Genomic DNA, 25272 nt, shown 5'->3' with positions numbered 1-25272 from the left:
AACCCATTTTCAAACCGTCTAGAATTACGCAAAGCATGTAGCCTTAATCATTTCCATTCCTTTGTTTTCTTAATTTAGATAATGCGCATGCAAAGGTTGTTTATGAAATCATCAGTGTTGTAACAGGATTAAAGTCTTAATCACACACGGTTTTATCTAGACCGGAAAGAGAGCACACTCTATTTTGATAATTTTAGATGTATGATAGGAAAATGACAATTTTGAACGAAAGAATTATTTCTAATGAATGAATTAAACTCGTAAACAGAGGGGGGAGGGAAGATGGGGTTTACGTAATGGAAAAAAGAGTGTATTTTACGCTTTCTATCAAGTATAAACATCATATAGTAGAGTTTGTATTGGGGGGGGGGGGTATGCCCTGAATTTGAATTTACTTGAGGGTTGACTATGTAAAATGATTTTATTTGGAAATAAATTAATAAAATTTACTAAACTGAACTCACATTATAAATCGCTGTAGCCAAAGGCTCCAAGTCAATAATATCAGATGCTTTATCCATGGTGTCTTAGAACCTTATGAAAATTTAATCGTAACGCATGTCAGGTATATACAAAATCTCAAGGACGAATGAAAATCACTCCATTTATTCGTATCCAATTACCAATCAAGTTATCGTATATGGAGTAACCTCCCCTCTCTCTGATTGACCTTAAAAAATCGGTGTTGCCTCAAAACCAGTCTGGTTGTTTTATACAATCTCGACTATAGTTTCAAAACATGTTTGACCACTTTATAGGTAAAGGTTTGCTCGCTTTTTGCAATGTGCACGTCAAACTACACTATATTCTTGTGTAATTCCATGTGCAATTGATATCAATAGCAATAACCAGTCTGGTTGCGTTATATAATCTCAACCATAGTTCCAAAACGTGTTTGTTCACTTTATAGGTAAAGGTTTGCTCGCTTTTTAAAATGTGCACGTGAAACCACACTGTATATTCTTGTGCAATTCCATATAAGTTTGAAATCAATAGCAATAGCCAGTCTGGTTGCGTTATATAATCTCAATTATACTCTCAAAACGTGTTTGTTCACTTTATAGGTCTATAATATAAAAGGTATGGTCGCTTTTTGCAATTAGCACGTCAAACTGCACAGTATATTCTTGTGTAATTACATGTGCAATTGATATCTATTACTACGATACTACTATTACTTTTACGACTCACCGAGTTTCTTCGCGTATTGCCTTTTTGCGTTTTAAAGCCCTAATACTCATTTTTGACACCCTTTTAGAGGCTTAGTGTGGATTGGGTTTTAACCCTAAACATTGAATCTTCAGAACCAAATATAGACTACGAATCTCAGTTTTTAGTAATAAAATAATAACATTGCGCTGTTTGAAGCACTGTGGTCGGAGCTGCACCTTGATTGGCATAATTCTTTGACCAACATTACTTTTGCGATTCGCCGAGTTTTTTCGCGTATTGCCTATTTGTGTGTTTACAGCCCTAATACTCATTTTTCGACACCCTTATAGAGGCTTAATGTGATGGGGCTTTAACCCTGAACATTGTATCTTTAGAACCAAGCTTACTACTTACTTACTTACTTACTTGTACTTTTAGCAGGACTCAAGCATCTTAGCTTGAGATGCTCCCTTCTATTTGTCAGCTACGGAGGAAGCATGGGCCACTTTGATCCTTGAATTACTTACTTACTTTGTACTTTGTACCATTTTATCGAACCTTCTAGAATTGTTTTCGAAGCTTTACACATGAATTAAAAACTGCATATTATGCATTTATGTTACCTTTCTGTGCAAGCTTGAACTTGCCACAGCCGCATACGAGTATTATTTCTCTTTCTCAGCTATGGAGGAAGCATGGGCCACTTTGATCCTTGAATTACTTACTTACTTTGTACTTGTAGCAGGACTCAAGCATCTCCGCTCTCCCTGGCGTCCAGTAGCTTCGTCATTGTAGTAAGCCAATAGTCTCGGTCGTTTGCGAGTGGCTCAATTAATTCGAGCCAGGACTTTTCCCATCTTCGTCCATACTTTGGACGTTTCGTGGAAATATATTTAACCATGCAGGTGTCCACTCTCTGATGGCACCCTCTGCGGTTTGGCCTAGTCAGAATTGGGGTAGGCAATTCCGGCCGTTTCCACCTGACTGCCACGATGAGGAAACCGCAGTAGGATTTCTCCTATGTTTAACTAGGGACGGAAGACTAGATTAACCTGATGGGGGGAAGAACCAAATATAGGGTATAAATCTCAGTTTATTGATAATAAAAAAAAAACACCGTATAACCTATTCTTTGAACCACTACAGCTGAAGTCGGGTCTTGACTGGCATCATTTGCTGACCGGCATTACTTTTGTGACTCGCCGTGTTTTTTTTTGCTTTATATTATTTTGCTTTTTATACGGCCCTAGTGTTCGTTTTTGGACACCCTTTTAGAGACTCATTGGGGCTTTAACCCTGAAAATTGTGTCGTTAGAACCAAATAATATATCTGAGACAGGAAGTGAAAAATCAATGGAACTTGCCATGCTTAAAAATGTAGGCTACGAATCTCAGTTTTATGATTATAAAAAGGTCGCATAGCGCCTTTTGGAGCACCATAGCCTAAGTTAGGTCTTGAGAGACATCGTTTTCAGACCAGCAACACTTTTCTGACTCACCGATTTCTTACTTACTGTTTCCTTGTTTACGACCTTTGTGCACGTTTACCAAGACGCTTTTTGAGACTCAATGGGGATAACCCCAAGTAGGCTATTGTATATGCAGAGTCAAATAAAATACGGGGAACAGAAGTAGAATATCGAAAGAATATGCTAAATTTGAAAATGTAGCCTGTGAGCATCAGTTTCATAATATTAAAAAAAAAGTCACTTAGCGCCTTTTTGGGGTACCAAGGTCAGGTCAGGTGGCATCATTTGCCAACCAGCATCACTTTTGTCGCTCGTTAGAGGCTCAATGGAAATGGGGCTCTAATCCTGAATATTGAATTTGCAGAGCCAAATAAAATACGAGATTAGCGAAATTTAAATTTAAGAAAGTAGGCTATTAATATCAGATGTACAATTATAAAAAAGGTCTGCGCCTTTTGAGGTACGGCAGCCTAGGCCGCGTCTCCATTGGCATTATTTACTGACCATCTGTACTTTTTTTTACTCGTTGGTATTCTTTATTTTATGGTTTTGCTTTTTTTTTGCGTTTTGACGGCCTTTGTGTACGGTTTCTTCGCCCATTTTAGAGGCTCCAGGGGGACAGGGCTTTTACCCTGAAAACTGTATTTTCAGGATATCATGAACCACAATATGATCCGTATTATGAATAATTTTTGTTACTGTGAATCGTAATATGAATCGTGACGTGCTATGAATCATATTAATTATAGCATGAGTCATAATAAAATGAATTTCAAAATAATGAAACGTCAGTTATTGCGTTTTCTGTTTGGTTTATATTATCTTACGGTCTTCGTGCATATTTGAGGAGCCATTTAAGGACCTTTGACAATGGTCTCAGTGCTCCGACTATCCCCGAATTCTTGCGGGTTGGAGATTTTGGAACCCAATTTTCCTTCGGATATATCTGGTGACACCCAGAAAATTGGGTTGCACTGATATAGTAGAAGCACTGCTGTATCTTGGGAATCAAACAAGAAACGAAAGGGATTTGGAAATCTAATGAATAATCAAAAACGTCTTGAATGGCATCATTTGCTGAATAGCGTTACTTTTGTGAATCACTGAGGTTTTTTTGCGTTTTATTATTTTGCTTCTTTTTTTGTTTAGACGGCCTTCGTCAACATTTTTCGAGCCCTCTTACACGCTCCGGGGGGGGGGGGGAGGGTGACTTTGACCTACAACGTTCTTCAGAACCGAATTCAAAACCGGGGAAATGAAACTCAAACATTTTGGTTTGCCAAAAGTTTTGGGGAACATTCTTCACTCGCCAAATTCTTTTTTCAGAGTTCATTCTTGAGTTCAATGGTTCAAAATCCGTATTCACATTTTCTTTTCATGTTTTGCAGAATTTGTGATTTACAGACTTTTTAAGGAAAATATTTTCTTTAATTAATCACAAACCTACTGGCGGCGGGGTAGTGGGTCAAGACGCGATCTAATCCCTGCCTGCCGAGTCTGTCAATGCCAGTTGTTTATTTGCTTCAGAAAAACGTGCACTTTTTTTAAGTCAGTTTTACCTTCAAAGCTCTGTATCTCTCAAAAACGTCTCACTCAGGTAGAAGGGATTTCCAGGTTTACACCGTCTTTTAATTTGAAAATTGCGCATAAATGGTAAAACTAAAGTCGGTTCTTTGGTATTCGGGTAAATACTCTTCGGATCTAAATTCAGGGCAGCAGCTTGGTAATTTCAGTACTCTTTTCAGGTAATTTCAGTTTATTTAAAAGTGCCTAAAAGCAGGGATTCTGATTTCTGACTTTGGTACTCAGCAAACTCAGTAAAGTAATGATGATGTACCTAAATGATATTACCTCCATTTATCACATAGCACCAGTTAGATAGTTATTTGCTAAAACCGTTGCGCTTTGAAAATAGATCTTCTTTGATATATTACTACCTCTCCCCCCTCTCTCTACCCGGGGAACGCATCACATCTCTACCCGGAGAACGCATCACACAAATTATAAGAATTAAACATTTATTTTTGCTAGAAAGTATCGATGGTTGGTCTGTCTTGTGTACAGGGAGATATTATAATATCATCTACTTTATTTATTGGTTTTCTAAGATTGGAATTTGCAAGTTGCAGTCCTAAAGTTGGGTTCCAAAATTAGTAGGCTCGTCCAAGGGCGTATCCAGGATTTATGCTTGGAGGGGGGGGGGGTAAAAATTTAATAAATGCATCACAAAGTTGTTTATATGCATTTTTATTACACTTTTATTACTCAGATGAAAATTTTAGCGGGAGGATTGAAACCCCCTAACCCCCCTGGATGCGGTCTTTGGCTCAGAAGCGTGTTTTTAATAGATGCAATTACCCTTCAAATCAAACCTATTAATGAAATATTGTGCATTTATACAACAATACCCCAAAACTGTCAATCAGTTAATGTTTAAACATTTCCCTCAACGGACAGCATAAAAATATGACTCTTCTCTGTTGTGTCGAAGGATTTGTTGGAGAGAATGAGTTTGAGGCAAACTAAGATGTCTCTAATATTTAAAGAAATGAGATATGCTCAATATTTTAGTCGCCTGGAAAGTAACACATTACCCTGTCTGTGTGGGAGAATCAGTAAAAAATCTTACAAGACTAGATTATTCTTCAGAATTATTTTATTATATTACGATGATATTTCATGGATTGTTCAAAATCTTGTGGTCTTCTTTTCAGTGAAAGTAAAAAAAACGGGTTTTTTGAAATCTATGGGAGGGGCAAGTACCCTCCCAATTGGTGCCACTGTTTGAAAGGACACGGCATACCAAAATAAATGGCCGCATGTTTGATGGACTAGACATCATTTAACAACAAAGAGAAATATATGTATATATATATAAATATATGCATAATATATGGTTATTACATAATATTACTATTATGTATATACAAAATATATATTTATTTAGATATTATTATTATTAATATATTAGTTGTACCATCTTTTTTACCACGATCTTTTTCGTTGTTAATATTTTAAGCATTAGGCGTTTTGAAAATAATTAATTAAATTTGAACTTATTCATATTTAGTAAAATATTAGAGTAAAGAATTAGTAATGGCAGAGTAAAGAATTGAATAAAGATATCAGAGTGAAGATGCCAAGCGAAGAAGGAAAGCAAAGTAAAGAATTAGTGATGGCAGGTAGTTGTATTGTTAAGACAAAATCTGCAAATTGTTTGAAATGGTATAATAATACAGACACTGGTAAACTTATATATTAACTAGTTTGCTAATGTTAAGGCACCAAAATCCCCCTTTTTCTTACTCTTTGGCCCTGCTCCTTTTTAATACTTGCTTTTTCTTTTTGCATATGAAGAGAGGGAGGCCAAAGAAAGCAGTGAGTTCAGCCAAAATAGCTTCAAACATTCTGATTAATGAGCCGATCTTGCAGATGTCATTTGGAAAACAGGTAAGATACTCTTACACATATACTGGCACACGGACGGTGTAGGGTGAATTGCCCATCCCTCAATACTGGCTTAATGGACCTCTTAGAAACTTACAACATTTATAAATGAGAGTAAATCTTTCTGTCAGCTGCCGGAAATCTTTCTGGCAGCTAAGGCAAATCTCCTCTCCGATTTCTCTTCAAGAAATAAAAAAGAACGCTTTTTGAAACATCTTTCACACCTATCTTCTCCAAGGAAATGTTTAGAAAAGACTCAAGCCGCCTCCATCCTCCTTCCCCTCGGAATAGTTAGAGGTACTGTATAATGAGATTTGCCCGGCCAAAGGGGATTAGAACATCTTTTATGACGTCTACATCTACATTCTCAGCGTCTATGACATTCAGTTTTCCGTAATTTAGTCAGTGAAATTTGTAGACTTCAGCGTTACACTTCAAATTTTTACAGTTGTCTAAAACTGGACCACTAGAATCTCACTTTTTCTCTCTCTCCCCTTTTTTCTGTTCCTCCTTTTATGCTAGTAATAGGAGGTTTGTCCACCCCTCCCACTTTTTAACAATTTTTTTTCATAAAAAGCGGGATAAACTTGAAAACCTTTGGTTATTCCATAAGAATGGACTTCATAGAGCCCAAACATTAGCGCATACCTCCCCCTCCTCTGTATCCCTGGTAAGAGCCTGATTCGGTAAGATGGTAAGAACCTGGCAAGTTTCATTACGAAACCAGCTACTACGAAACCAGCGAAACCAGCTACTAACCTCAACCACATTACGAAACCAGCTACTAACCTCATTTCCTGCCTTAATCGCAGATTAAGGCAGGTAATGAAGGCACGTTTCATTACGAAACCCGCTACTAACCTCATTTCCTACCTTAATCGCAGCAACGTTGCCTTTTCCACAACATTACTGGAAATGAAACAATGGGTACTCATGAGTTCAAGAAAATGGATTCCGGTTAGCCTGTTATTCTTAGAGATTCGAACCCAGGGAAGAAAATGAAATTAAAAAATCCAGCCAGGGAAAATATTGACCCAATTTTGAAGGAATGGAGCATCCTTATGTTTTCTCCAGGTACCCATATAGAGCTAGATTGACTCTGGCTGGACTTACAGATTTCTCCAGGTACCCATATAGAGCTAGATTGACTCTGGCTGGACTTACGGAGTCACACCGCTGACTCAAGTTGTGGTTACTTTTGACTGGAGTATTTAAATATATTTCAAAAACCTCTTTTGGACAAGCATCTTGTTACTCTTAAGTACTCATCAGCTCTAAATCTAGTTTATATAAGAACAATGATTTAAGTTCAAGTCGGTCAATATGGGGAGATTTTTTCCTCACTAGAATCTTGCACATTTCGAAACACTTTTCGCGCTCTTTTGAGTTGTTTCATTTTGGCTCGTGTGTCTTCTGAGTGATGACACATAACATCTCTACTCGCGGAGTTTTTTTTTTTTTTTTTTTTTTTGTTTATAAATAGGGTAAGCCTTTTCTCTTGTAAAATATTTACTCAAACGAGAGATATTCTTAAAGCCATAGAAACTTTTAAGTCATTATGCTCCATTATTTCTATCTCAAGTTGATGCAAACAGACACGTAACGAAGATTTTTTTTTTGTGGGAAAGAAAGGGGGTATAGGTTAACCTAAATAGTTATAAAATGCTATTTACTTGGGACTAGCCATGGATTACAGTATCTAATTGATCAAATATTCCGGCTGGGGGCTATGAAAGAGACGTTCCACTTGAGTAAAAAATGGCATTTGGGAATTGATGAAGGACACCCATTCGTCAATAATGAAATCATGCAAGTGAAACTAACTGGTAGAACACTAACAACCAGTATCAATATCACCAGTATCAATATCATATAGTACACCGGTACACCAGTAGAACACCAGTATCAATATCATCTAGGGTGCTCCCTAGGCTGAGCTCTTAAGAGATAGACTTATAACTTACAGATCTATAATCATTCCAGCTATTTTGTCTAGCCCTAGATCGATGAGAATAACGCCACCATGCTCATCGATTTGTCAGATGAAAAGAAATAGTAACGCAGCCGCAGAGGCAGGGCATCATTCAAGTGAGTCAAAGGAATGCTAAAATTATCTGTACCTATCTGGATTTGTCAGTTGTTATCCAGAAAGAGCAAAATCAATTACATCTGGTGGCAATTACACCACAGAATATACTCTATATCCAATTTGGTAATCATGTTCAAAGTAATTGACGTACTATTGCTTCGTACAAAAGGAGATAGTAGATGAGCACATAGGACACAGTTCAAGCATTTTCTTACTTGAACTTGTACTTTAATTATGAGATCTGAATCTGAATGGTGATTATGGGCAAGTCCAAGGAGAAGCAAGTTTTATCTAACGATTGCCTGTCATGTTTGGATAGTGGGATTGTTGGTCATATCCAGTGACGTCAGGGGGGGCATGTACCCCCTGAATTAATTTTGCCCCCACACCAAAGATTTTGGAAATACTTTTTTGGGGGTATTTCATTGAACATTTCTTTTTTAATATTTTATCGAAAAAATTGAAGAAAAAACGACAAATTTGTTTTCCCTAGACTTGGAAAATACATTCCCCCACCCTAATTTTTGGTGATTTAAAGCCATTTACCTGCCTCGACAAAGAAGAGGTGACGAATTGAAGAGGTTAGGATTTGAAGAGATTTTGTTGGCGGTCAGCTCAGCAAGGTGCTGATAATGAGACTGATGATGATAATTCATGTCTTCTTTCAAAGATTTTCAAATTGAGAAGACCTTCTTGCAATTATGTTTTTTTTGGCTTCATCCTGTGTTTATTGTGTGCGTTTAAATTCTATTATGGTCTATTTTTTACTTTGTCATCTCCAATTATTTTGACATTTTTAATTTTGCCGTTTCTATGAATAATACTTCTGGTTATAGGCACAAAAAAGGTCACTTTTGGAGTTGTACATACATGATGTCAAAGCTTGTCTAAAAACACAAAATCGTGTACAACTCTAAAATATAGTGCGTAAAACCCTTTGTAAGCATTTGATTTCAGATAAGCATTAATTCCTGTGAAATTCATATTTTTATGAGTCTTCCTGGGAATCCTTGTTTTAATGTATCGTGTATATATATATATATATATATATATATATATATATATATATATATATATATATATATATATATATATATATATATATATATATATATATATATATATATATATATATATATATATATATTATTATGAACTTTATTATATGTCTGTACTGTACATTATAATGTCTCTAATATGTCTTTTTGACTTTTTGAAACACCGTTGAAGCCCTTTTGTGGCTACTAGTTCGTAACTCAAGAAGTGCAGCAGAGGAAAAATTCTGGCTTCGCCAATGGACTCGTCGCATCGAGTCTAGGGTAGCTTTATCTCCTACACAAATTGAGTTTTCCAGTAGATACTAGGTCTTGATAGTGAATTGCTGTGCAGTGGTGGTGATAACGGTGGGGAAGAAAGTCAATTAGAACGATGTCAGGTCATCAGACCCAAAATGTCTTCTTCTTGAAAATATAAAATTTTATAAGGAAATAATTTATTTGGGGGAGGAGTTAAACCCTCAACCCACCCCACCAACCAAATTTGCACGTAATGTACGTCCCTGGTCAACTTTGGAGAGAAGAAAAAAAAATAACTTTAGAAATTTTTTTTCTTATCAACATGAATAATTTTTATTCAATCCTAAAAAGGTATTTCATTCTTTTTTTAGCTTTTTTTGAAAGAAAAAAAAATTCTTCATTTTTCAGAAATTCGACAAATTTTATAGGCTTATTTGTAATATGTTCTAGCATTTGAGTGCTAATATAACTGCCAGAAATTTCTATAAGACATTTTTTCATATGAGCAACGCTAGCAACTTTGAATTCTTTAGAGTGGGGAGAATTAACTCTAATTACTTTATTAGGAGTGGTAGTAGTGTTAGTAGTTTCATGCACATATTACCTTTTTGTCAATTCATCTTCGCCTTTAAGCATTCTCCGGTCCAACTTATTACCCAAATCCATTCTTGAGAAACGCTCTTTAACAATCTGCATGTATATAGTATGTTTTGACGAACAAATAAACTTTCAAATGGGGATAAATCCATTTATTTAGACAGTGAAAAAACAGGTACAAAAGTCCAGATATTTCGGCCACATATACTGCGACCGTCTTCAGTAGAAATACTAAAATAATAAGATTGAAACTAGCATATTTATATACAACAAAATAAATAACTTTTCGGGTCATTCAAAAAATAATGAACTTCCAGATTATTCACTAGATTGTTTTCAGAGAGAGTTCATTGACAAAGTTCGTTGAAAGTTCTTGATGTAAATTTTCTTCTTTAATCTTGCGCAAATGTAAGACAAATTTCCAATGAAAGTGGCAAAGCTTTCTGTGTCTTCTAATTGCAAACAAAATGTTGAGTTTATAGATGTTTACTGGGTTGGTCTCATTTCCCCATATATACGACGTATTATATATGGATTTATATAAATGGATTTGTCCCCATTTGAAAGTTTATTTGTTCATCTTAGAACGGCAGTGTGGTCTAAGAAAACAACACCTAATTTAAAGGTATTATGTCGAAAAAAAAGTGTGTTTTGATTTAGTTCAGATTCTCCCTCAATGTTCTGTCAACTTTTCACCTTCATACCCGTAACCTTAATTTAACTAGAATCGTAGTAGTAGTGGTAGTAGTAGCAACAGTAGTAGCAACAGTATTAATAGCAGTAGTAGCAAATTCATGTTGCCTTGCGGCCAGTTGAATATCCAATCATGATGCCCCAAGAGTTATATCTTGATACAGTAAGGCGTTTCAAAAATATTACTGATACGCCCTTATCAGCAAATTGTATGCACATAGTATGTTTTGATTTAGTTCAACTTTCCCCTAAACGTTTCATTAGATATTTGTTTTCAATATCCTCAGCCTCAGTAGTACTCGCTAAATAAGCAGTATTTTTAGTGGTAGTGGTAGTAGTAGTAGTAGTAGTAGTAGCATTAGCAGTAGTAGTTGTATTGGTAGCAGTATTAGTGGTGGTAGATATAGTAATGGTAATAGCGTGAAAATATTGCCTTTTCGTCAATTGATCATCTCCCTTATCATTTTTTGAAAGTTCCAAATTAATATACTCGGTCATTCCTGAATTACGACCTTTTGACAACTCTTATACGCATAGCGTGTTTTGATTTAGTTCAACACTCCCCTCAACCTTTTCTGAAAGGCTCACCTGAATGCCCTTCGTCTTTTTGGAAAGTAAAGTTCAATCATGCATACCTTTCTCAATAACATATACTATATGTAAATAATGAAGGAATTGCCTAACTTACAGCCCTTGCCCTGTGGCTGCAGGGGATTTGACGTGCCCAATGGCATAATTACTGGACCTTTCACAATGCTGAATAAAATAGATGTCTCAAAATTATGATTGAATGCTTGTTTTGGAAAAATATGGGCGTGGGGGGGGGCTGGTTGCCCTTAAATCACTTTTGACTCTTAAAAAGGGCACTATAACTTCTAATTTCCAATCAGATGAGCCCTATCAAAAGATTATTCTACCACCCATTCCATAAAAACCTTATATGACCCCAGGGTATTACTTACAACTCTTGCTCCAGAACTCTCCGTGGGCTGTGTCAACCCTGGCGGCTTTATTATATAATCTTTGGACCATTTTTAACAAAATGGCTATCTCACAATTTCGATCATGTACGTTTGGGGAAGAGATTATGTCGGGGAGGGGGGGGGAATTTTCCCTCTATAACTCTTGGCTCTTAAAAGGGAACTAGAAGTTTCAATGTCCATTCAAATGAGCCTCATATAAAGTTTATACGTCCACTCCTTCCATAAAAACCTTATATACCTTTGGGGTATAATTTACAACCCTTGCCCTCATTTTCTGAGGGGTGGTTTCAATCCCGAAGGGGTGGGTTTATGATCTTTAGACAATTTTAAAACAAAATTGTTATCTCAAAATTTCTATCGGACGCATTTGGGAAAAAGAGGACGCGGGAGGAAGGGGCTAGTTGCCCTCCAACCACTTTTGACTATTAAAGAACACTAGGGGTTCTGATTTCCAGTTGGATAAGCCACCTCCGAAGTTTAAGTGACCATCCCTTCCATTAAAACCTTAAATATTAACAATGGGCAACTAGTATAACTTTTAACCCTTGCCCTGAGGACAGTGGGGGACATCGGGCATTGTCATCCCCAAAGACATAATTACTGGACTTTTCAAAGATGCTGAACAAAATTTTGATTGGATGCGTTACGGGAAATTATGGATGTGGGGGAGGGCTGGTTACCCTCAAATCAGGTTTGACTGTTAAAAAGGGCACTACAACCTTCATTTTCTAAATGGATGAGCCCTTCTTGAAGTTTCTACGACAACTTCTTCTATACGAAGTGCCCTGGTAAAAATAAAATAAATAATACAGTGTGCCAACATCGTTCTTTACTTAGGCCTATGATGAACTAAAGGGTCCTATGATTGAAATAGCACGGAAGCCATTGAAATGTTTAATGCCAAATTTCTATATTTGAATTTTTCAAAAAAAATATTCGCCCGAAAGGTTTTTTTTCTCAATCTGTAACAGTCAAGGCCGTATTCAGGGGGGGGGGGGGGTCTGGGTTTTAAACCCTCTCGAAATTTGTGTCCACTCTTAACCCCCCCCCCCTTGGATGTGCCCCTGATAACAATATAGCTTCAGCGGCGAAACCAAAATGGAGAGAGCGGCGATAAAGATATATCAAAGACAAACTAAGGATATTCCGTGGATTTTTCAGATTGTTTGGTTAGTTTCCCCCGTGGAGCAGTTCAGTTTCCCTTCTATATTTATTCAATACATTTTAGTAGCCAAATTGTCTCTCGGATGGTTGGCGTAAAAAACAAAATGTTATGTATAGTTTTTCGTGAGGACTGAGGGAAGTTAGATGAGAAAAAAATACTGCCTTCACAGTAGAACAGTGAAGAACAGTATGGCTTTAGGAAGGGGAGAGGATGCATCGACCATATTTTTACTCCTAGATTAATCATTAAGAAGTAACGAAATCATCAGACCGCTTAGTTTTCAGATTTTATAGTTATCAGTTATCATTGTTTCCATGTGCTATTTCTATAAAGTGACAAAGAGCTTGCTAATGTGATAAATATTAAAAAGTAAATCAACAAACTATAAATTATAATTAATTTAACAATAAATTTGAGTCAGTACTTTAAAGGAATATCACAGTTCGTGGTAACGAACTGTAAGTAAGGAGCAACCCGGCTCAATGGTAACCGAAACTCTAAAAAACGGAATTTTGATACCAATAGATACATCAAAAGAATTTGATTTTAATGCTAATTTCAAATATATAAGTTTCATCAAGTTTAGTCTTACCCATCAAATGTTACGCGCCTGAGAAAATTTGGGTGATTTTAGAATAAAGGGGGAAAGACCCCTAAACGCTATAGAACCTTAATGAAAATAACACCATCAGATTCAGCGTATCAGAGAACCCTACTGTAGAGGTTTCAAGCTCCTATCTACAAAAATGTTGAATTTTGCATTTTCTGCCAGAAGAAAGATCACGGATGCGTGTTTATTTTTTTTTTCAGGGGTGATCGTATCGACCTAATGGGCCTAGAATATCGAGAGAGGGCTCATTTGAATGGAAATTAAAAGTTCTAGTGCCCTTTTTAAGTAACCAAAAAAATGGAGGGCAACTAGGCCCCCTCCCACGCTCATTTTTTTCCCCAAAGTCGCCCGATCAAAATTTTGAGATAGCCATTTTGATCAACATGGTCGAAAATATGATAACTATGTCTTTTAGGATCACTTAATCCCCCGAAGTCCCCGGGGGGGGGGCTGAAAGTTATGAACTTTACCCAATGTTAACATATAGTGTTGGTTATTGGGAAGTATACAGACGTTTTCAGGGGGAATTTTTTCTGGTAGGTGGGGGGGTGTGGGTCGGGGGTTATATGGGAGGATCTTTACATGAAGGAAGTTTTCATGGGGGAATGGACATTGCTATGAAGGGGGTGCCGGATTTCCCAGCATTATTTAAAAAAAGATCAGAAATTAAATAAAACAAACAAGTTTTTCAGCTGAAAGTAAGGAGCAACATCAAAACTTAAAACGAACAGAACATATTATGTATTTGATTTGGTTCACCCCCTAGTCAATACCTCGCTCTTTAAGCCAAAGATTTTTTAGTACTTTCATAAGAGCTATTTATTCTAATTATCCTTTGTGATTAAGGGGTCATTTTTAAAGAATTGGAACAAAATTCGAACTTTAGCTTAAAGAGCTAGGTATTGACTAGGGGGCGAACCCCCTAATATACGTATTAAAAATCTATGAATATAGAAGTTCGTTACGTAATTGAATTTGTAAGTTACGTATATTTATTACTAATAAAAACGTTCGTAAATAAAATTAAACAAGTTTCGAGAAAGCCATTTAACCAAATAAAAGTAAAATTAATATTCAAATTTTATTTTAATTATTCATGTACGTTGAGCCAAAATCAAAACCTGCATTAATTCAAAAACGTTCAAAAATTAAATTAAAAAAAAGTTTTTTTTAAACTGAAAGTAGGGAACGACGTTAAAACTTAAAACGAACAGAAATTATTCCGTATATGAAAGGGGCTGTCCCCTCCTCAACGCCTCGCTCTTTACGCTAAAGTTTGACTCTGTCTTACAACTTTATTTTTTTAAACAATAAAAAACTTTAGCGTAAAGAGCGAGGCGTTGAGGAGGGGACGGCCCCTTTCATATACGGAATAATTTCTGTTCGTTTTAAATTTTAATGTCGTTCCTTACTTTCAGTTGAAAAAACTTGTTTTTTTTTATTATTTAATTTGAAAAGGAAGAACATACTGTTAAAAGCTCGCCTTGTCGAATTTGTGTGTAGATGTTTCTGGTTTCTGGTGTAGGGGGTTTTAGATGTTTCTTGTGTGGATGTTTCTGGTGCGTAGATGGTTTTGATTTAGGTTTCAACTGCGGAGCAGTGGTGTCGATGATCCTAGACGTTTATTGAGACGATTTAAAATAAGATTGAGACGGTTCAAAGTCATAGCACCCACAATGTCTGCTTCTTGAATATATAAGAGATTATAAATCCGTCAAAAATTGTTTTTTTTCGTAGTAGGGGGGATTGTCATCACACCCCACCCACTAAACTCCTTACATAGTGTGTGTCTCTTATCAGCTTATATATATGTAATTCTTTTTTTAATCCCAAATATTATCTTGTTCTTCTTTTTGTTTCATTTGAGAGAAGAAATAAATAATTTGGAATTGTCTTTTATTAGTACTTATTAGTAAGAATTTATTTTTCAGAAACTTGGTAATTTTTTCATGCTTAGTTGTAACGTTAGAGGTATTTTAAATAGATTCGTTGCCACGGGTTCTAGTACTTGAATCCTATATAACTGCCAGAAATTGTTCTAAGACAATTTTTCATGTGAGTAAGGCTAACGACTTTGAATTCTTTCCAGTGGGGTGAATTACCTCTAATTACTCTAATTAAATTAGAATTACCTCTAATTACTTGGCAGTTGTTTGGATGGCCCATTTTGCCATTATAATTCCAACGTTTAATATGCTTTATTGTTTTGTTCGTTTGAAATTAAAGACGACAACAACAATTTTTTCTATCAACATTTTTTGAACTTTTTTTTTTTTTGACAACGACGATTTTGACAGTTCAAACCCAACGACAACTAACTGCAAAAACCAACAAATTCATAAAAAATATAATAAATAATTTCCAAAGATTGTCCTTGTCGGCCAACCTTCTAGGGCCAAACGAAAAGCAGGTCGTCCCCGAAAGAAGCGGGATAATTTTGACAATTCAGTTTTGGAGGATTTGAACAACAATTTTGACAGTTCAAACCCAACGACAACTAACTGCAAAAAGCAACAAATTCATGAAAAAGGGTATGAATAATTTCAAAGATTTTCCTTGTCAGCCAACCGTATAGGGCAAAACGAAAAGCAGGTCGTCCCCGAAAGGGGCGGGAGAATTTTGACAGTTCAGTTTTGGAGGATTTGAACAACAATTTTGACGGTTCAAACCCAACGACAACTAACTGCAAAAAGCAACAAATTCATGAAAAAGGGTATGAATAATTTCAAAGATTTTCCTTGTCAGCCAACCGTATAGGGCAAAACGAAAAGCAGGTCGTCCCCGAAAGGGGCGGGAGAATTTTGACAGTTCAGTTTTGGAGGATTTGAACAACAATTTTGACGGTTCAAACCCAACGACAACTAACTGCAAAAAGCCAAAAAATCATGAAAAATAGAATGAATAATTTCTAAAGATTTTCCTTGTCGGCCAACCGTCTAGGGCCAAATGAAAAGCAGGTCGTCCCCGAAAGGGGCGGGAGAATTTATGACAGTTCAGTTTTGGTGGATTTGAACAATAATTTTGACAGTTCAAACCCAATGACAACTAACTGCAAAAAGCAACAAATTCATGAAAAATAGAATGAATAATTTCCAAAGATTTTCCTTGTCGGCCAGCCATCTAGGGCCAAAAGAAAAGCAGGTCGTCCCCGAAAGGGGTGGGAGGATGTCGCACGGAAATATTTGATTGAAATGAGAACTTTCTGGGAGGGTGTAAAGAGAGACGCTTTGGATAGATTGGAATGGGAGAGGAGCTTGCATAGCTCTGTTGGCCTCAGGGGGATTGGTGCTGCAGGGAATTGTTAGAACTAGTAATGCCCAATCTACAGCGTAAGAGAAGTGAATGAGAAGTGTTTTTACTTGATTTTAACGTCAGACATGTTTTACAGAGGTGGAAAATTTGAATTGTGAGAAAATGGTGTGAAAAGCCTATTGCAACACTAATTTGTTCACATATAAAATAAAATAATCATTTTCTGTCAAATGAAAACGATGCTCAAACATTTTTCAAAGTGAAGGACGCTATTATATGAGCCATATAATAATTGATGCTTTATTGTTAATCATTAGTGTCATTAATTAAATAAGTCATTAATCAAATTGATGAATTATGGTTTATATATATATATATATATATATATATATATATATATATATATATATATATATATATATATATATATATATATATATATATATATATATATATATATATATATATATATATATATATATATATATATATATTTATATTGTTTATATGGTTTTATATAAGACTATCTGTAATATGGGGAGCCAATCAGAGGCAACGCTATAGCGTTGCCTATAGTAAAGGCCATACAGTTCCAATGTTTTATTAATTATTTATTATTTTTTTTCCCAGAAGTACTTCATTTGGAAAGAGTCGTGGTAAAAACTTAAAAAGGGGCTCATTTGATTAGAAATCGAGATTTATATTGCCCTTTTTAGGAGTCCAAAGTGATCGGAAGACAACGAACACCCCTTCCACGCCCATCATTTCCCCAAACACATCGAATCAAAATTTTGAGATAGCCATTTTGTTCTACGTAGTTTATTTCCTAATATAAATTATGTTTTAAGGAGGACACTCCTCCACCGCCCTCAGGGCAAGGGTTGTAAGTTATGCCCTGGGGGCATATAAGCTTTTTATAGAAAGCTTTGTCGCAGAAACTTCAATAAGGGCTCATTCGATTGGAAATCAAAGGGCTAGTGCGATATCCGAGGGCAACTAGCCCCGCCCCCTCAGCCTTTTTTCTCCAAGCCTATCCGATAAATTTAAAAAAAAGCCATTTCATTAAAAATAATTAAAAGGTCAGATAAGAAAAACTCCTCTGTCGACGCAACCCCCCATGACCCGGAGGCAGGCGTTTTAAGTAATGCTCTGGGGGCATATATCGTTTTATGGAAGGGATGTTTGTATAAACTTCGGAGAGGGTTCATTTGATTGGAAATTAAAAGTTTTCGTTCTTTTTTTAAGAGTCAAAAGAGATTGGAGGGCAAATAGACCCCCCCCTCCACGCCCTAAATGCATCAGATAAGAATTTTGAGATAGAAATTTTGTTAAAAATAGTTCAGAGTTCAGATAGTAAAAACTCCGGTGTCCCCCCCCCCAGGGCCCGAGGGTAAGCGTTGCACGTTTGATTGGAAGTTGTAATTCATTTGATTGGAAGTTGTAATTCGATTGGAAGTTGAAATTGAAAGTTGTAATTCATTTCTTAAGAGTTAAAAGTGATCGGAGGGCAGCTAGCCTCCCCCACACTCCATTTTTTTCCCAGACGCACTTTATATGGAAGGGTTCGTCGTATAAACTTCAAAAGGGGCTCATTTCGAAGGGAGCAAACTTTTTTCACTTTAATTTTGTTACTTTGATACCAGTTTTGTTACTTTGATGAAGATGTGATTTTGTTTAAAAGTTTGCTTTTGAAATAAGGAATTTTTAAAAACTTGAAACTGTTTGCAATCAAAAACGAACAAAAATTAAATAAAAAACTTTCTGAAAAATAAGTTTTTCAAAGAAAAATAAAGGCCATTTTAAACTTAGCTCAGCAGATATAAATACCTGTTAAAATTCAAACTCAAAATGACCAGAAATTACTATTAAAAAATAAATGAAACTCAAAACGAAGAGAAATTAAATAAACAGTCATAGGAAAAAGCATACAACAAGTAATAATGTTAATGAATAAATAGATCTTAAAGCGAGTAAAGCTTAGATTTAATATGAAAATCAAGCTTTAAACGAAGAAAAATATTTTGCTATTGAAGTATAAACGAAACTTAAAACGAACAGAAATTAAATAAACAATCAACGTAAACAAACATACAATATATATTAATGTAAATGAATAAACAAAACGAGTGAAACTTAAATTGAATATGCAAATCAATCTTGAAACGAACAAAAATCACTACAAACAAAAGTTTGGATATCGCCTCCTTCTCTCACTGTAAACGTCCATAACCTACTGCGTCATTGGCGCTTTACTGAAAACGATATGCGTCTTAAACAGTCTTGGGAAGTATAAACAACATCAAATTGAATATTTGATAGATAATGATATTAGTTGTTGAAAGATCCATCAGTTTAAGAATTTATTTCACTCTAATTTTTTTTTTAAATTCTTTAATAACTGTAAAAGAAAATTTCTGTAATATAATTTGTTTACAGTGAAGCGCCAATGACGCATAAGGCTTTTGGCTTTTATATTACAGTTAAGGAAGGGGGTAGTATCCAAACTCTTGTTTAAAGTGGAAGTATATTCGTCTTGAAAAACTTTGGAAAGGACTAATACAAGAAAGAACTAATATAGAAAGAACTCGTAAATTAAACTGAATATTTGATGTATAATGATATTAATTGCTGAAAGCTCATCAGTTCAAAATTTTTCTATAATTTTAATGTTTATTTTTAATATTAAGTACAAAAGAAAATATTTATAATAACATTGTTTTTCAGTAAAGCGCCAATGACGCCGTAGGTTTTAGACTTTTACAGTGAGAGAAGGAGGCGATACCCAAACTCTTGTTTGTAGTAATTTTTGTTCGTTTTAAGCTTGATTTACATATTCAATTTAAGTTTCACTCGTTTCAAGATTTATTTATTAGTTTACATTAATATCTATTGTATGTTCGTTTGCATTGATTGTTTATTTAATTTCTGTTCGTTTTAAGTTCCGTTTATACTTCAATAGCAAAATATTGTTTTTTGTTTTAAGCTTGACTTTCATATTCAATCTAAATATTACTCGCTTTAAGATCTATTTATTAATTCATATTATTACTTGTTGTATGTTTTTTCCTATGATTTTTTTTTTAACTTCTGTTCGTTTTGGGTTTCATTTATTTTTTAATAGTAATAGTTCTGGTCCTAAATTTAATAGTTCTGGTCGTTTTTTAGTTTGAATTTTAACAGGTATTTGTATCTACTGAGCTTAAGTTTAAAATGGCCTTTACTTTTCTTTGAAAAACTTATTTTTCGGAATTTTTTTTTAATTAATTCACGGTAAAGAACGAGAGAAGCAAGATTTTTGATGAAGACACAAAAACGTTCAAAATCTTGGAGGGGGGGTATTTTAATTTTTCTTTCGATTTTTTCACTTAAATGCCCGAAAATGTATTTTTCAAAAGTTCCTCACCCCCCCCCCCCAATTGCGCTCCTGGTAGTATTGCCGTGTCTTTGTATCTTTTGCCAGATTCATTCTAGAGATAGGAAAACTGCCGTTTTAAGCTTCCATCTTTTCTAATTTCAAAAGATTATACCACAAATCTTCATTCTGAATGATCGACCATAACTTTTACGTTTTATCGTTGCTCAAGTCGCCATAACGCAGACGGAATCCATTATTGACCCTATAGTGATGCGCAATTGTGATTTTATCCGTGAGTGTGACTATCATATGGCTATAGTCATCTATTATTGACCCTATAGTCATGCGCAATTTTGATTTTATCCGTAAATGTGACTTTCATATGGCTCTAGTCATCTATTATTGACCCTATAGTCATGCGCAATTTTGATTTTATCCGTGAGTATGACTATCATATGGCTCTAGTCATTTATTATTGACCCTATAGTAATGCGTAATTTTGATTTTATCCGTGAGCGTGACTATCATATGGCTATAGTCATCTATTACTGACCCTTTACTCATGCGCAATTGTGATTTTATCCGTGAGTGTGACTATCATATGGCTATAGTCATCTATTATTGACCCTATAGTCATGCGCAATTTTGATTTTATCCCTGAGTGTGACTATCATATGACTATAGTCATCTATTATTGACCCTATAGTCATGCGCAATTGTGATTTTATCCGTGAGTGTGACTATCATATGGCTATAGTCATCTATTATTGACCCTATAGTCATGCGCAATTTTGATTTTATCCCTGAGTGTGACTATCATATGGCTATAGTCATCTTTTATTGACCCTATAGTCATGCGCAATTGTGATTTTATCCGTGAGTGTGACTATCACATGGCTCGAGTAAATTGTGACTCGTCCCTTCAGTGGGTGAAATTTGAATGCTTAATAGATGTTTATTTTTATTGCAATAAAAACCACTTTGGAACATGGCAAAAAAAGAAAAATCACACAAAATAATAGCACATGATTATAACACTCATAGCAAAGTATGGTAGCCTACATAACAATAACAACGCAAAATTACAAAACATTACAAAAACATAATAAAGCACACAATACCATTAAACTAACATAAATAGATAGATGTATGTTTCATCTATCAAGGGCCATGACTACAAAAATAACAAACAAGAAAACAAATTACACACATACAACAATACTTTCCACACTCACCCAACCCCCTTTACAAAAATCTATCTCTATGTGACATACCCAATTTTATATACTTTGCTATCATTCTTATTGTCCCATTATTTTTTTATCCCATTACTGAATTCAACCACTCACTTGTCCCCACATTAACAAAAAATAGTTATTTCCTTAAATCCTGTAATTCGGGACAAAGGGCCATGAAGTGAAGCAGATTCTCACCATTTTCTCCGCACATAGGGCATGAGTAAGGACCGTCCTTTACCCTTACCCTCCCCAAATATTTCCTCCTTTCCCCAAGTGCTAGAAAATTTCCCCTCCTTTATATGTGCCCCTTAACTTTTTCACTGTTTAAACCCGCTTTAAAATAATTATCATATCCTCAAACCTCCTTCATTTGCTGGTCAACGTCGAGGTACACCGAAGCCGCGACTTCACACTGTCATTTGTGAATCTCCTGATCTTCAAGCACTCCCTTTATTAGTTTTGCTACATTTCCTACATCCAGCCCTATGCCCTTCCCTTCATTCCAAACACCTGATAAACCACAACTATTTAAGATTGATTTCACCTGGGAAGCCCATGAACTTTTCTTTCTATTCTGCAACACCTCCAGATAAGCTGCGTTTACTAACCTATTATTCTGTAAACCAATCACCTTTTCCCAGTATCCTATCATTCTAACCAATCTTTTTACCCTCAATGAAAACAATCCTAGATCACCCTTTAACACCAGATTATTAATATGTATTATCTATTGATTAACAATTAATGATAACTTCATGTATAAATTCGTTGCGTAAAAATATCGTTAATTTTATCATTAATATTATATAATTAATTAATTATTATTAATTATCGATTCTCTAATAAAAAATTTAATTGATTATTTAATACTGTACCAAATTTATCATTAATATGTCTTTAAAAATTATCATTAATGATAATTTTTAATACAAGTAATTATGAATTTAGTTTTATTTATTCCTTGTTGTTACTCTTTTGGAATGTTTCTGGAAATTTTGAACTTGACCGTCAAATCAGTGCTTCTATTATTCCATATTCTTTTGGGGGCTTCGCCGAATTTCCCCCAAAGAAAATGGGGTTTTCCGCTACACACTAGCGCTACACGAATATTAACACGAACTAAAAATTGGTAATTTTTACTACTGCTCATTTTCGGGAAGATTTTGAAGAATCCAATTTATTCTTGTCAAATGGACCGAAGAACTGCATCAAATCGAGAAAGGGGTGAAGCAAGGAGGCGGCAACTGTCAGAAATAACATACACCTGGTGACGCGTGTCCAAAGTGTACCAGGCGAGGCCAAATTGTGCAAAGCGTTGCATGGACTGTTCCAAGCTTTATGGGGACTGTTTCACGCGTGGCAGAACTCTGCGATACACATGCCACTCTGAGATATAAAGCAGATGACGCAAACTGGGTGACCCTTCGGGTTCAAGCAAAAATCGATTAAGAAGTAAGCGCAATAAAAAGTAAGCTTGTATTCTTTGACAGAAAACTACGAAATGTAAGATTTTTAGTAGCTTATTTTTTGCTTGTCCTAATTTGCAAATGATGAAACTATATTTATTAATCTTTATGTAGTATTTCCACTTTTACGGTTTTATCCGTACTGAATTTTAGTCTCAAAAGCGGAAAAAGACGTGCTTACGGGATTTACGGAATACGGAAACTTTACATGATAGACAAAATCATTTATATCTCTGGGAGCCGTTGAAACTGTACTTCAGGTTTTTATTTTTGAAGATCCCATAAATTCAGATGATATGGGGCTCAGTGTTCTTCACAACCCCATTGTGAAGGAACTCATGGGGAATGTTTCTTAGATCTTTTGACCAAATTCAATGCTCTGTTCCAGACTGACCCTCCTGTCGCTGAAGTTTTGGAAACTTCAGCTATGTCCAGCGACAAGGGATGATGCACAGAAGACTCCTTATGTTACCTACTCTGAAAGAAGTTTATCATGGTTTAAGGGGATTAGAAGAGATAGCCAGACTGATCAGTTACTCATGAAATAATGGAAATTCTGAGGAGACAGTAAGGGCACAAAATTAAAAAAAATCCAACTGGCGCCCAGAGAAGTTTATAAGGAAGCTGCTTCGATGTGAGATAGTCGTGTGTTTTGTCCAATGCTCTCTACTCACAGTCGTTAGCCCAAACATGTGATTTTGCTTAACTATGCATTCGTATTTGTTACATTAAGAAGCCTTGTGTTGACCTGACTTGCTCTGTTTCCAAATTTATTTTAAAACTTGTGTTCTTTTTTGCCGTCTTCTGTGCGTATTGATTAGTTATGCTGCTGATGAAGGGCAAACAATTGCCAAACAAGATATTGCTTGTAAAAATTGGAAATCTTGTCCTAAGCTGTTGCTAGTCTCAAAGAAGATTCTCTCTTGGTGAGGTACTCTTCTCTGCTTTAATGCTCGGCTAGAGTAAATTCGTGTCATTGCTTGACAGAGGTCTGGACTCTCAACAAAAAAGCCTAAATTTGCTGTTGAAAATGTGCTGTTATTTTGGTTTTTTAATCAGGCTCCTGTGAAAGTGAATTTATATTAAATAAACTCATTGCCCATATCTGCACTCACTAAAATAGTGCCACAAGTTGATTTTGAATTTAAGTTATCAAGTATTTTGCAGGTTGCATAGGTTGCATCAAGACATGGCGCATTGTAGACAGAGAAAAGCCAAGACAGATAGTCCAAGTAATTGAGATGCAAATGTTTAAATGGATGGGGCACGGGTAAATGGCGGGAGTATGCATGATTTTCTTATTGGACACATACTTGTTTGTTAGTTTTGGAAAGGCATGCATGCCTAGAGTCTCAGGCATGTTGACCAAGAATTTAAAATTGGCATAAGACCATTAGATTGCCTGTAATGAGAGGCAAACAAGGCTCGTGGGTTCGTGCTTAATGATGGCACTTATGAAGCAGCAATTTTGTAGAGCCCAAAATTCAGGAGTTCTCAGTGCGCCAAATATTGCCAATTTCCTTGCCAATTACGCCTTGCCAAATCGGTCAAAAGGTGCCGTAGACAAAGAGTGGGGAGATTGCGTAGATTATTGGATTGAAAGGTTACTTATTGTAACGTGGTTGAGCACCGGAAAACCCTCTTACAGGTCAGAGATCAGAGAGGGAAGAGACGCTTTGTGGGCTTGACGCAATTAATCAAGCACGGGTTTTCGTTACCATTGTCGAATGTTGTCGCTGAAAGGCTGTAGGAGGTAAGGAAAGGTAAATGGATGCCTTGCTGGCTTCACCCGAAGGCGAGAAGTGCTCTTCAAACGAAGCTGGGAATGAAGCTTATTCGTTTTACTGCCGACATTTTGAAAAGACCAATATGTAGATCGGCCAGTGAGGTCATCCGACCTCAAATCTAATCGTATTTAACGAGCTAAAACTGCTTTTATTTCTGTTACCGAAGTTTTTGCATATAGAAGTCTCGGCTTTAGGGGTTTTAGTCTTGGCGTAGGGGTCTAGGGTATAGGGGTGTAGCCGCGTTTCAATGTTTTGAATGCTACGAATTTCTTGTTATATTTACTGAAATTCAATGCTTTTCGCTAAAAGTGCTGTCACAAAATTTATAAAAAGTTCTGTTTTTTTTTTTTTTTTTTTTTTTTTTTTTTTTTTTTTTTTTTTGTTATGGCTAACCGACATGGATGAAGTTGAAACACTGTTCATCTACATTTTTATCTTTATTTACCTCATAAATTCTTTGATTTATTTGACTCAAATAATAACATCCTTCAATTTGAAAAATGTTTGGATATCATTTTCCTTTGACAGAAAATGTTTATCACCTTCATGGGGAACGAGAGTGATATTTCAGCGGAACCAGATATTAGTGATGTGTAACGTCTCAATAATTTTTGCTTGTGACACAGGTATTTCCGAAAAATAAACTCGTTCAAAGTATGGGTATGATTTTAGTA

General features: G+C 35.6%; 1 protein-coding gene across 2 annotated transcripts in view; it reads left to right on the top strand.

The window, feature by feature from the left end:
- Positions 1-25272, top strand: part of LOC148939747 (uncharacterized) — a 241434-nt gene that overhangs the window by 122647 nt on the left and 93515 nt on the right. For both annotated transcript variants that reach the window (XM_089106283.1, XM_089106282.1), the window contains exon 11: positions 5979-6071. In XM_089106283.1, coding sequence (XP_088962409.1) covers positions 5979-6071 — 93 coding nt within the window. The remainder of the gene's footprint in view (positions 1-5978; positions 6072-25272) is intronic.

Source organism: Artemia sp. Qi Xiang Cuo, chromosome 20 (assembly GCF_049724085.1).
Source record: "Artemia sp. Qi Xiang Cuo chromosome 20, ASM4972408v1, whole genome shotgun sequence".
Taxonomy (NCBI): Eukaryota; Metazoa; Arthropoda; class Branchiopoda; order Anostraca; family Artemiidae; genus Artemia; species Artemia sp. Qi Xiang Cuo.
The sequence above is the reverse complement of the archived record's forward strand: the minus strand, read 5'-3'. Positions and strand labels throughout refer to the sequence as shown.